Source organism: Numenius arquata, unplaced genomic scaffold (assembly GCF_964106895.1).
Source record: "Numenius arquata unplaced genomic scaffold, bNumArq3.hap1.1 HAP1_SCAFFOLD_38, whole genome shotgun sequence".
Taxonomy (NCBI): Eukaryota; Metazoa; Chordata; class Aves; order Charadriiformes; family Scolopacidae; genus Numenius; species Numenius arquata.
Genome location: NW_027415315.1, coordinates 847,987 through 862,303, shown reverse-complemented (window position 1 = coordinate 862,303; position 14,317 = coordinate 847,987). Strand labels below are relative to the sequence as shown.

At 48.9% G+C, this 14,317-nt stretch overlaps 1 protein-coding gene across 1 annotated transcript; it reads left to right on the top strand.

Moving 5' to 3' along the window:
- Positions 1–828: 828 nt before the first annotated feature.
- LOC141478606 (olfactory receptor 14J1-like) lies at positions 829–1,746 on the top strand. Its single transcript, XM_074167633.1, has one exon. The coding sequence runs from the start codon at positions 829–831 to the stop codon at positions 1,744–1,746; it is 918 nt and encodes a 305-aa protein (XP_074023734.1).
- The last annotated feature ends 12,571 nt before the right edge of the window (positions 1,747–14,317 follow it).

Genomic DNA, 14,317 nt, shown 5'->3' with positions numbered 1-14,317 from the left:
GGGTGTCCTGTGGGGCTGCAGGGTGCCCTCCAGAAGGGTACAGCTCTCCCAGAGTATCTCTGTGCTGCCCAGGATGCCCATGGAGAAGACATCTGGGTGCTGAGGCCATGGAAATGCTGCTGGGCAGCGTTAGATGGGCCACTGCAGTGATCCCTCTGTGTCCCAGTCTGGGAGGGGAGAGATGAGAAAGGGCGAGGAGTCTGTGAATCTGCTCTTTGAACCTGGATTCCTCTGCTCTCTGCAGTGTCCTCTTTCTTTTTAGGGGGACATCGGAGTGTGACCCTCCTCCAGGTCCAAGCTGCCAACACAGGGCAGCTGAGAACAGGACCGATGGGCAGAGCAGCTCTCCTCTCTCTGCACTAAGGGACAGTCCCTTTGCTGCTCGGGACCCACAGGATTTCACTTGGAGTGCATTAGAAATGTGAGGGATTTCAAGCATCCAAACCCACTCCTAAACGTGGCAGGTGAATCTAGAACACATTAAACAAAACAAAATCCCCTCAGCTCAGTTCTGCAGCTGGGAAAATTGCAGGGAACAGAGACAAAAAGTTCTTTGATGTCTCACAAGTACATTTAATTTGAGATCACCCTGCGGCACAGCCAGAAGGAGTCCTCAGTTTCCCATTCCGGAGTCCCTGCTCCCAATGGCACCCTCATCCAGCAAAAGCCAGGGCTCAAGTGAGGGAGCTGCAGGGAGGTCTTCCTGAAAAGAGAGAGCCTGAGTGGGGGGTTGCAATGAGACATGCAATCAGTTTTGCTCAGAGAAGTCAGGGTGAACTTTGTACTGCCTTTTCCTTCTCAACAGATAACCACAGCCAGTGGTAGCAAATGTCCAACAGCAGCTCCATCACCCAGTTCCTCCTCCTGGCATTCACAGACACACGGGAGCTGCAGCTCTTGCACTTCGGGCTCTTCCTGGGCATCTACCTGGCTGCCCTCCTGGGAAACGCACTCATCATCACCGCCATCGCCTGTGACCACCGCCTCCACACCCCCATGTACTTCTTCCTCCTCAACCTCTCCGTTCTTGACCTGGGATCCATCTCCACCACTGTCCCTAAATCCATGGCCAATTCCCTGTGGGATACCAGGGCCATCTCCTACTGGGGATGCGCTGCACAGCTCTTCTTTTTTTTCTTTTGCATTGGTGCAGAGTTTTATCTTCTCACTGTCATGTCCTACGACCGCTACGTTGCCATCTGCCAACCCCTGCACTATGGGACCCTCCTGGGCAGCAGAGCTTGTGTCCACATGGCAGCAGCTGCCTGGGGCAGTGGGTTTCTCAATGCTCTCCTGCACACGGCCAATACATTTTCCCTGCCCCTCTGCCAGGGCAATGTCCTGGACCAGTTCTTCTGTGAAATCCCCCAGATCCTCAAGCTCTCCTGCTCACAGTCCTACCTCAGGGAAGTTGGGCTTCTTGTGGTCAGTGCCTGTTTATCATTTGGTTGTTTTGTTTCCATTGTGGTGTCCTATGTGCAGATCTTCAGGGCCGTGCTGAGGATCCCCTCTGAGCAGGGACGGCACAAAGCCTTTTCCACGTGCCTCCCTCACCTGGCCGTGGTCTCCCTGTTTCTCAGCACTGGCATGTTTGCCCACCTGAAGCCCCTCTCCATCTCCTCCCAAGTTCTAGACCTGGTGGTGGCTGTTCTGTACTCGGTGGTGCCTCCAGCAGTGAACCCCCTCATCTACAGCATGAGGAACCAGGAGCTCAAAGGTGCAGTGTGGAAACTGATGACCAGATGATTTTCTGAAACAATAAGCTGTCTTCATCTACAAATCACTGTTAATGTAACTCATTATATGTCAAGCTCATCTACTGTAGTTTATGTTAGTTTTAATTCTGTGTTTAGGCCTTTGTTTGGCTTTTGTTGTTTTTTTCTTTTTTGCTTTACTTTGTATAACGTTTTCTACCAAAAAAACCAACTTGTTTTGCTGTTTCGAATTATGTATTTTTCCAAATTTGTGAAATCTACATACTGTATAAATGAGGACCTGCTCTCTCTGTGGATTAAAATAAAATATAGAACCATCCAGCGACCTGTTGCCCAAAATCCTTCCTCTCAGGCTTTCTCTGGAGCTGCAGGGCAATGCCTGTGAGCAGAGGTGGAGGGGAAAGAGTCCGAGCACAGCAGCTCTGTCAGCGAGCACCAACCTTGGTCTTTTCCAATTTGTTCTCTTTCCACACCCACGCTCTCCTTCTGAGCCCGTGCCTTGCTATGGAGCCCGAGTGCTCTGGCAGCTCATCCTCCTGCTGTGGGGCAGCCCTGGACCACAGGTCGGGACAGGCACTGGGCAATTCCCTTCCAGAGCTGAACTCCCTAACAGCACCTCAATGAATCACAGAATCTTCTTGGTTGGAAGGGACCTTTGAGATCATCGAGTCCAACCACAAAAAAAAAAAAAAAAAAAAAAAAAACCACCAAAAAAACACCACCCACACAAACCGAAAAACAAAGAAACCAAACACCAAAACCAAAACCGAAACCACACAAAACAAACACCCACAACCACACAGCACACCCACCCACAAACAGGCACAACCCAAGAATCTCGGGCACTAGAGCATGCCCTGAAGTGCCATGGCTACACGTTCCTTAAATACCTGGTGACTCCACCACCTCCCTGGGCAGGCTGTTCCAGGGCCTGACCACTCTCTCAGTCAAGTAATTCTTCCTAATATCTAACCTAAACCTCCCCTGCCGCAACTTCAGACCATTTCCTCTGCTTCCGTCATTATTCCCTTGGGAGAAGAGGCCAACACCCACCTCTCTACACCCTCCTTTCAGGGAGTTGTAGAGGGCAATGAGGTCTCCCCTCAGCCTCCTCTTCTCCAAACTAAACATGCCCAAGTCCCTCAGCCTCTGCTCGTATGACTTGTTCTCCAGACCCCTCACCAGCTTGGTGGCTCTCCTCTGGACACGGTCCAGCAGCTCAATGTCCTTCCTGTAGTGAGGGGCCCAGAACTGAACACAGCCCTCGAGGTGAGGCCTCACCAGTGCCCAGGACAGAGGCACCATCACTGCCCTCCTCCTGCTGGCCACGCTGTTCCTGATACAGGCCAGGATGCCGTTGGCCTTCTTGGCCACCTGGGCACACTGCTGGCTCATGTTAAGCCGGCTGTCCACCAACATCCCCAGGTCCTTTTCTGCTGAGCAGCTTTCCAGCCACTCTTCCCTGAGCTTGTAGCGTTGCCTGGGGTTGTTGTGACCAAAATGCAGGACCCGGCACTTGGCCTTATTAAACCTCATCTCATTGGCCTTGGCCCAATGATCCAACCTGTCCAGGTCCCTCTGTAGAGCCTTCTGACCCTCAAGCAGATCAACACTCCCACCTGGTTTGGTGTCATCTGCAAACTTACTGAGGGTGCACTCAATCCCCTCATCCAGATCATCCATAAAGATATTAAACAATATTGGCCCCAAAGCTGAGCCCTGAGGGACAACACTGGTGACCAGCCACCAACTGGATTTCACCCCATTAATCACAACTCTCTGGGCATGGCCATCCAGCCAGTTTTTTACCCAGTGAAGAGGACACTTGTCTATGCCATGATTCTCCAGCTTCTCCAGGAGAACGCTGTGGGGGACAGTGTCAAAGGCCTCACCAAAGTCCAGGTAGACAACATCCACAGCCTTCCCTGCATGGAGAAGGCGGGTCCCATGGTCATAGAAAGAGATCAAGTTGGTTAAGCAGGACCTCCCTTTCATAAACCCATATTTATTAATATCTGGGGAAGAGGAGGTGGAAGTTCAATCTGCCACCATAAAATTACTAAACTTCTTGGCAGAAAAAGGACTCTGAGTCTCAGAAGGTAAGTTGCAATTTGTACATGCCGCGATGGAGAGACGGGACGCAGCTTGATGCAAGCAAGATGTCGATTTTATTATAATTCTTTACATACATTTATACTAGTCCTAAGGTAGCGTGTTCTAAGCTGATTGGTTCACATTCCACATTAGACATTCACAGATTGGCTAATGCTGATGCTAATGCAAAAAGTATTTTTCTAAACACTTATTTCTTCTAATTATATATAAATCTATCTTGAGCAAGGACAATAGTTTCTCTTTTACAGGATAATTGTTTTACAATCTCACCAGCTGTCCTTGTAGGAAGTCAGTACTCCCTATTCTGAAAGTTCTTATCTTATCCTTCCCAGGGCCTGTGGCCAACCAGTTCCAGCACATCTTCTTCTATCAACTGAGCAGTGCTGGGGGTTTTGCTGAGACCAGCCGAATCCTGTCCCACATCTCCCTCTTCTTGTTGCACAATAAGAACTCTTTTTATGGAGCGTGCTATCAATCCTTGTAAGCATTGCAACAAACACGGCAAAAAAAGTAACAAGAAAACAAAGACAGCCAAAGCATACATAATCATTTTCACAAGACTCCTTAACCACCCTGACAATCCCCATCCTTCAAAAAGTTTATCTAACCAATCCCAACTGTCGCTTTGTCGAAGCTTAGAGACCCCAGCTTTGAGCTGCTGGATGATTGTGGTAGGGATTCACAGAAGGGTCGTACACTCTTTGCCGGGATCCATCGGGGGCCTTTCTCTGTGGAGACACAAGCATAGCCTCTGCCCCATGCGATAAGGGGATACGGTCCCATGATCTTACCTGTTTCCGGATCACGAACCAACACGGGGGCTTTGACTCGCACCTCAAGTGAAGCATTCGTGTTAAAATGTCGGACTATCGGAGGGTTGCTATCTAACAAAGAGCAATTCAAAAAGTTAAAAACATACAAAGCTTTCTGCAGACGTTCCTCAGGAGTGGCAGTTCCTACTCCCCCTTTTTGTTTTTGTAACAAACGCTTCAAAGATTGGTGAGAGCGTTCAATCAGGGATTGATCTGTAGGGGAATAAGGAATACCGGTAATGTGGGTCACACCCCAGGAGTCAAAAAATGCTTTTGTTGCCGTAGAGACATAAGCAGGACCGTTGTCCGTCTTTATTTGTGAAGGTATACCTAAAGTAGCAAAAGCGCGCATCAAGTGTTTGCGGACATCACGTGCCTTCTCTCCTGTGTGGCAAGAAGCAAATAAAACACCTGAAAAGGTGTCAATAGAGGAATGGACATATTTCAATTTACCAAACTCTGGATAATGCGTAACGTCCGTTTGCCATAGCTGTAGACTCTGCAGTCCTCTGGGATTAACTCCTCCTGCGACTGACGGGAAAGAATGCCTTTGGCAGTCAGGACATAGAGCAATAATGTTAGACGCTTGTTGGGAGGTAAGCCCAAACTGCAGTTTGAGACCTCCAGCATTCTGGTGAAAAAAGGAATGGCTGAGTTTAGCCTGTGCCACGCGATCCGGCAACACCTGTACTGGTAATGTCAGCAAATCAGCTCGTCGGTTCCCTTCTGCAATAAAACCAGGTAGAGAAGTGTGTGACCTGACATGCCTAACAAAATAGGGGTGAGGGCGAGAGTCCAAGAGAAAGATAAGTTCCCGTAATAAAGCAAATAGGTCAGAATGTGGGACGTTGCGTAACACAGATGCTTCAGCTCGCTCAACAATCCCTGCAACATAGACTGAATCAGTGATGAGGTTAAGCGGTGTGGACCACCTCCGAAAAACTCGAACAACCGCAGTTAACTCCACTATCTGGGGAGAACCAGGAACAGTCTCTATGTCCGAGTCCCAGCGTTCATGCTGGTTGTCCCACCATAAAATGACTGATTTGTGCGATTTTCCAGACCCGTCTGTAAATACAGTAAGGGCTTGTAATGGCTGATCACTCCTTTTCGGCCCGGGTATCAAGCGAAAATCGACATTAAGCAGCTTATGCGAAGGTGGGTGGGATGTGAGTTGGCCCGTATAGTCTGCCAACGCCATAATAAAGGTGTCTGACTGCTGATAAAGCCATTGTAGATACATATTTGTCACAGGTAAGCAAATACAAGCAAAGTCTACTCCTGATAACATTAACAAGCGTTGCCTGGCTTTAATTATCAAAGAAGCAAACATCTCATGCTGCGTCGAAATGGTTTTTGTAGATTGATTCGGCAAGAAAACCCATTCGATAATCAGCAGTGGGTCTGATTTTTGAGAGTCCCATTGAAATATTAGTGCATGAGGCTGTCGAGCGGGGTTTAAAATAATTAGATAAAAAGGTAATTCGGGAGCCCACCGGTGTGCTTGTTTAAGAGTGATTGCGGTAGCAACCTTTTGTAAGGAGTCAATGGCCTCAGGATCAAGACTGCGGTGGGAACGCAAGTCAGTATCTCCTTTAAGCAGTTCGAATAAAGGACCTAAGTCCACATTAGAAATTCCCAACAGCGGTCGGACCCAATTGATTGTTCCCAGCAATTTTTGCACATCATGCAAGTTTTTTATATCTGTCTGTATCTGTAAAGGTTGAGGAACTATAGTTTGAGCCCTTATGTGCCAGCCTAAATATTTCCACGGCGGTGTTTTCTGAATTTTTTCCGGTGCGATACAGAGGCCTGCCGAATTAACGGCAGCCGTGACAAGGGCTACAGCTTCCTCCATGACCTCGTGATGTTGCGCAGCCACCAGGATATCATCCATATAGTGGTACAGTAAGACACTAGACATTGCAGTCCTGACTGGACTAAGCACTTTGGCTACATACCATTGGCATATCGTGGGGCTATTTTTCATTCCTTGTGGCAGCACAACCCACTGGTATCTTTGCAACGGGGCTTGCATGTTGACGCTTGGAACTGAAAAAGCAAATTTAGGAGCATCATTTGGATGCAGAGGAATATTAAAAAAACAGTCTTTGAGGTCAATAACAGTCAAGTGCCAATCTCGAGGAATCATAGTAGGGGACGGGAGTCCGGGTTGTAGGGCTCCCATGTCTTCCATAGCATCATTAATTTTTCTAAGGTCATGGAGCAAGCGCCACTTGCCAGCCTGTTTTTTAATAACAAAAACCGGTGAGTTCCATGGACTAGTAGAAGGTACAATATGTCCTTTCATTAGTTGCTCCGTAACTAATTCTTGGAGGGCGCGAAGCTTTTCCAGCGGTAGGGGCCATTGATCTACCCAAATAGGGGTATCGGTTTTCCAGGTTAATTTTAGGGTGTCGCGCACTTCAATGGCCCTGCCTAAAAATGGGTCCGAATGGACATTCCCCACTGGGACAGCACATCGCGCCCCCACAAAATCATGGGAACAGGCAGCCCAAAAGGCTTAACAGAGGCTATACGCCCCTCTGGACCTTGAATTTGGATTAATTCCAGACTTTGGTGACTGCTGCCAGTTCCGCCGATTCCTGCCAACGTCTGGGAAATGTTGGCCAGAGGCCACTGTGGGGGCCATTTAGCCTGAGATATTACTGTAACATCAGCTCCGGTATCAATAATCCCATTTAACACTACCTGCTGTCCCCCGCAAATAAGGGTGCATTGACATATAGGTCGTTTCTGGGAGATAGACTGTACCCATAAGATTTGTGGGTTCCCCGTAGATCTGAACCCTTCCCACCTTTGTTGGGGCTGACTAGAAACTGGGGAGTCCGTCCCCGTGGGAATCAGTATCAACTGCGCTATACGGCTACCTTTCGGTACAGTGCAGGGAGGAAACGGGGTCCATGGCATAATCTTAATTTCATCAGTGCTGTCAGAGTCAATGACCCCTGGTAACACAAAAAGCCCTGACAACGTTGTAGATGATCTTCCTAACAATAACGCTCGTGTCCTAGGGGGTAAAGGTCCCGAGACATTTGTTGACAAAAGGTGAACCGAGGAATCGAGTAACGTTACTGTGTGAGCGGTTGCCAGGTCCAGTCCGGCGCTGCCTGTTGTTGCTGGGCGAAGACCTGAGGCACTGCTGCTTCCCTCCGAGGGGGTTGGAACGTCGGCTGCGGTATTTGTGTTTGCACGCGTCGCTGCCCCGTGCTCCGTGATCGGTTTCCCTGTATCGGTTGTCCCTGAAAATCATACTTAGACCGACATTGATTAGCATAATGACACCCTTTTCGGCACCTGGGACAAATCCCAGGGGCTTGGGGTCTAGCACCGGCATTGGCATTTAGACAATTTTTCTTCAGATGGCCGGGTTTGCCACAACCATAACAGTTCCCCGGTCCTGTTGGGCCCCGCATGGCCGCGAAAGCAGCGGCCATGGCCTCAAATTTATGATCCATAGTACCAATTCTATTACAAGCCTCCACCATTTCAACCAATGTAGGGTTCGGATTCGGGAGAGACTTTAACAACTTTTTACAATCTGCATCAGCATTCTCGACGGCTAATTTTAGCAACAAAATTTCCCGTGCCTCCGTATTATCTATTTGGCGCTCCAAAGCTTGTTTTAGTCTATCGATAAACTGCATATAAGGATCTCAGGGTTCCTGGGTAATAGTAGTAAAAGCCTTTTGTGGCTTCTGAGAGTCGAGAACCTTAAAAAAGGCCTTTTTTGCTTCTTCACGAGTTGCCTCAAGGGCTTCCCATGGAATTCGAGCCTGATTCACAGGATTGGTGTGCTGACCTGTACCTGTGAGGTGCTCTATAGTCAGCGCGGCGATAGCTGCGTCGCCGTGACCTACGTAAGTTAAGAGGAGCGCTTGGAGTCCCCCTCTCCAATGAACCTCCCACAAAGTGTATTGTATCAGCGTCACTAGCAATCGCACTAAGGATTTTAAATCATGCGGAGTCACTTTTATAAGGGAAGCAGGTGACACAAAGAAGGTACATGTATCAAGTGCAGGGATGCAAACGCAAACATTTCTGTAGAACTAAAATAAACATGAACACAAATAACAACAGCAATCATGATAACTAAAATGCTTTAAAATAAAAAAAAAAAAAAGGAGGTAATCAGATAGTGTGGGAATCATTGGTGGGGAGACATAGCAAATTTGTCGCTCTTGGAGAAGGTCCATGAAATCACCCTCCTAATGGCATCCTTGAGCTCTTTGTTTCTCATGCTGTAGATGAGGGGGTTCACTGCTGGAGGAAGCACTGAGTACAGAACAGTCACCACCAGATCCAGGTATGGAGAGGAGATGGAGGAGGGCTTCAGGTGGGCAAAAAATGAAGTGCTGACAAACAGGGAGACCACGGCCAGGTGAGGGAGGCACGTGGAAAAGGCTTTGTGCCGTCCCTGCTCAGAGGGGATCCTCAGCACGGCCCTGAAGAACTGCACATAGGACACCACAACGGAAACAAAACACCCAAATGCTAAACAGGCACTGACCACAAGAAGCCCAACTTCCCTGAGGTAGGACTGTGAGCAGGAGAGCTTGAGGATCTGGGGGATTTCACAGAAGAACTGGTCCAGGACATTGCCCTGGCAGAGGGGTAGGGAAAATGTATTGGCCGTGTGCAGGAGAGCATTGAGAGCATAGAGGGGGATGTGATGTCCTAGAGGGAGGGTTGTGATGTCATAGAGGGTGTTGTGTTGTCACAGGTTGGGGTTGTGACTTCACAGGTTTGGGTTTTGATGTCACAGGGTGTGGTTTTGATGTAGAGGGTTTGTGATGTCACAGAGTGGGGTTGTGATGTCACAGAGTGGAGTTGTGATGTCATCGGGGGTTTCTGAGATCATGGGTGTTGTGACATCTTAGGTTGGGGTTGTGATGTCATAGAGTCGGGTTGTGATGACATAAGTGGGGTTGTGACGTTATAGGTTGGGGTTGTGATGTCATAGAGGGAGGGTTGTGATGTCACAGGTTCGGGTTGTGACATCATAGAGTGGGGTGTGATGTCATAAAGGGGGTTGTGATGTCATAGGTTGGGGTTGTGATGTCATAGAGGGAGGGTTGTGATGTCACAGGTTGGTGTTGTGACATCATAGAGTGGGGGTGTGATGTCATAAAGGGGGTTGTGACATCATAGAGTGGGGTTGTGATGTCGTAGAGGGAGGGTTGTGATGTTGCAGAGTCGGGTTGTGACGTCATAGAGTGGGGCTGTGATGTCATAGGGGGTTGTGATGTCACAGAGTGCGGTTGTGACGTCATGGGGTTGTGACCTCATACAGGGTTTGTGACGTCATAGAGTGGGGTTGTGACATCATAAGGTGCGGTTCTGACGTCATAGAGTGCGGTTCTGACGTCATAGTGGGGTTTGTGATGTCACAGAGTCGGGTTGTGATGTCATAGAGCGGGATTGCGATGTCACAGAGGGGGTTATGATTTCATAGAGTGGGGTTGTGACGTCATCGAGTGGGGTTGTGATGTCATAGAGGGAGGGTTGTGATATCACAGAGGGGTTTGTGATTTTATAGAGGTAGGGTTTGGACGTCATAGAAGGGCGTTGTGATTTCACAGAGTTGGGTTATGACGTCATAGTGGGGTTTCTGATGTCACAGAGTGGTTTGTGATGTCGTAGAGTGGGGTTGTGATGTCACAGAGTCGGGTTGTGATGTCATAGAGGGGGATTGTGATGTCACAGAGGTAGCGTTGTGACGTCATAGAGTGGGGTTTTGACATCATAGAGGGGGTTGTGACGTCATAGAGTGCGGTTGTGACGTCATAGTGGGGTTTGCGGTGTCACAGAGGGGTTTGTGATGTCATAGAGTGGGGTTGTGACGTCATAGAGTGGGGTTGTGACGTCATCGGGGATTGTGATGTCATAGAGTGTGGTTGTGATGTCATAGAGGGGGTTCTGACATCATAGAGTGCGTTTGTGGCGTCATAGTGGGGTTTGTGATGTCAGAGTCGGGTTGTGATGTCATAGGGTGGGATTGTGATGTCATGGAGGGGTTATGATATCATAGAGTGGGGTTGTGATGTCATAGAGGTAGGGTTGTGACGTCATAGAGGGGCGTTGTGATTTCACAGAGTGTGGTTGTGATGTCATAGTGGGGTTTGTGTTGTCACAGAGTGGTTTGTGATGTCATAGAGTGGGGTTGTGATGTCATAGAGGTAGGGTTGTGACGTCATAGATTGTGGTGGTGATGTCACAGAGTCGGGTTATGATGTCATAGAGTGGTGTTGTGACGTCATAGTGGGGTTTGTGATGTCACAGAGTGGTTTGTGATGTCATAGAGTGGGGTTGTGATGTCATAGAGGTAGGGTTGTGACGTCATAGATTGTGGTGGTGATGTCACAGAGTCGGGTTATGATGTCATAGAGTGGTGTTGTGACGTCATAGTGGGGTTTGTGATGTCACAGAGTGGTTTGTGATGTCATAGAGTGGGGTTTTGATGTCATAGAGGGGGTTATGGTGTCATACAGTGGGGTTGTGATGTCATAGAGGGGGTTCTGACGTCATAGAGGGGGTTGTGACGTCATCGGGGATTGTGATGTCATAGAATTTTTGGGCAGAACATCCAGGATTTTGGGGTTCTTTTGATGGAGGATGAGGCAAAACTCCACGTTGAGCCGTGGGAATGAGGGCGACCCCTGGGAAAACGGGAGGAGGGAACTGGGGATGGAGGTGGGTGTCGCTCGGCCCCTTCTCCACAGCGTGTTTTTGGGTGGAGGGTCCCCCATATGGGCCAGAAACCCCCCCAAAGGCCCAGTGCTGTCCCAGTAAAGCACTGGTTTTGCTGACGTCACAGGCCGTTGCCGGCCTCCCGCGTTCCACACAACATTCCGAGGCGGCGGTTGCTCGCTGGCCGTGGCTGTGGCAGCTTCCTACCGCTGTGGAGAGTGACATTCAGCAGTTGGATTGTTTTTTTGGGGAAACCCCCAAATTGTCCTGCCCGATGGGGCCCAAAAAGCCTCCAGTGGCCGAAGGGTAACGCTGGGGGTGGGAAGGGGCGGTGGAAGTTGGTGGCGGAAGACTGAGTGATGTTTTGCTGGGAAATAGGGACCGGTTTTGCCCCACCTCACCACGTTTTCCCTCTTCTGAAGCATTTGTTGCGCCGTATCCATTCCCGACGTGCCTTCCTCCCCCTCCTCTTCCTCCCCCTTTCAGCCGCATCAATGTCGGGGAGCAGTTGCAGGCGGAGCTGCCTGCCCTGCGGGACGGATGCCTCTTGGAAGAGGAGGAGGAAGGAGCCTCCCTGGTTTGGAAGCCCTGGGGTGACATGGAAAGCAACCCCGAGCCGCAGGAGAAAGGTTTCTCTTCAGGCTTTTCTTGTGGGAAAGGGGCAAATTCCCCCTTTTCAGAGTTACTTGATAGGGCGTTTGGGTTCTCTCCCGTCTTGTCTTGGCCCCGTAGCGTTGGAGGGAAGGAGATGGCTCGTTTTTGGGAGGAAAGTGGCTAGATAAGAGCCGATGGTGCTCTCGGGAGCATCTTCCATGAGAAAGGGGGGGTTTTGGCGGTCCCAGCTCATCTGCAGCCAGGGAGGAGTTTCTCTCTGGAGATCCCGCTCCCAAAGCTCTTGAAAGAGCCTTTTTTTTGTCCATCAGAAGACTTTTGGCCTCATCCAGAAGGAGGTAAAGCCGTTGGAGCGGGGCGGAGCTGGTTAGCGGGGAGGCTTTTAACCCAGAAAGCCCTATTTTCAATCCCCCGTTGGAATCCTGTCCTTAGGACCCTTCTTCCTGCTCAAAACCCAGCGGGAGAAGACATCATTGCCCTCCTTTGTAATGACAAGGGAGTCTTTAATATCCCTGGATTTCTCCCCATAGATCCAGAGGCAAACCGTGGCCCAGTGTGTTGACTCTTGTTACTTCTGGAGGAAGACAGTGCGATATGGGTGCACCTGACCTCGCCTGCTGGAGAAAAGGGTCAAGAGAGTCCGGGATGAGGTGGAAAAAGCCAAAGGCGAGGTAAAAAAGCTGCTGGGGGGGTTTGTTTCCTGGACGAATCCATCTGCTCAAACGTTCCTTGCCAGGAAACAGGGATTTGCTGCCGCGATGGAGAGACGGGACGCAGCTTGATGCAAGCAAAATGTCGGTTTATTACAAGTTTCACATATACTTATACAGATTCAAGGCTACATACATAGATCACAAAGTAGCGTGTTCCTTTCTAATTGGTTACTTCGTACATCAGGCACTGGCTGATTGGTTGCTGTTAGTCTTAATGCAGTTGCAAGGTCTGTTTTATGTTATACAGCACGTATACATGTCCTGTTTAAGGAAGGCTTACTGCCCAACATAAGATAAGCATCCTTTGTTCTCCTTTTGACCCCCGGGCGGCAGAGAGTAAACATTCTTTTGGTCCTCATTTTACTTCCTCCTAGGCTAGCTTGTTTTGTTCCCCCAGGGCTTGTGACCAACAAGTTCCAGCACGTCCATTTCCTTCTTTTCATTCTTTTCTATCAGTTGTGTGACAGACGATGTTTTGCTAAGGCTTTGGCCTTCATCTCCCCCTTCTTGTTGCACAATAAGGACTTTCTTAACAGAGTTTGCTATCAACTTTTGCACACATTGCAACAGACAAGGCAAACAAAGCAACAAAAGGACAAAAACAACTAAAATATACACAATCGTTTTAACTAAACTTCTCAGCCATCCGGACAGACCTAGCCAGTCTCCAAGAGCATCCAGGCCAAAGAATCCAGAATCTTGTTGTATCTTTTGAGTATGCGTCATTAGATATTGAATTTCTTTATGGATAGATCTTGAGTGATCCTCTAGGTCCATACAACACATTCCATCAAAATCCTCACAGCCATGTCCGTGGGCTAGCAAAAGGAAATCTATCGCGGCTCTATTCTGTAATACCGCGTGTTGCACTGTGGACAGATCGTCTACAAGTTCGGACAGGACCCTGCTTGTTGCATTGGCTTGTTTTGCCACCCAACATGCTATACTATTCAAATTTTTATGGGCTCGTGCTGTGGCAACACCTGGCGTAAAAAAGGATGTGAAGATGACTTCCCATTTGTTCCAAAGATTAACTTGGTCGGAACAATCGTTAGTCAGGCTGTGGAAGTGTCTCTTGTAAATCGATATCGGTGAGTGCTGTTAGGGTGCATTAATGGTGCAGCTAGACTAAGTTGGCCTATAGTACATGGTCCTCCTTGAGGGTTGGAAGGGATTCCTGACCATGCTCGGTTGCCGCATATTAAAAAGAATCCTTTTGGAAGGCGCCTGGGCAGTATGGTGCCAGGGGCTGGAGAACTCTCATCGCGATCTATTTTCTGACACCAGGTGCCTCTCCAACCAGTATGATTTCCTATTGGAAAGAGGATTGTAGGGGCCGTCTCATTAACTATGTGTCCTTCTTTTTGCTCTCCTGTCCAACTCTCAGCGCCAATATATATACAATGACTAGCGTTGAGGGAGTCCGCTAGAGCAATCTCCTGTGGTTCAGGACCTACAGGGAGCTTATCATCCCAAATGTCATACTTTTCAAACATTTCCGCAATGTCATTCCACATGAATTGGCCTTTGCTTGTCACCTTATACTGTTGTCTTAATTCTGAGAGGGATTCATTAAATACCTTAAAGGTGACATCGGTCAAGGGCACCCCCACAAGGCATGTAGTAAATGGGGAACTAG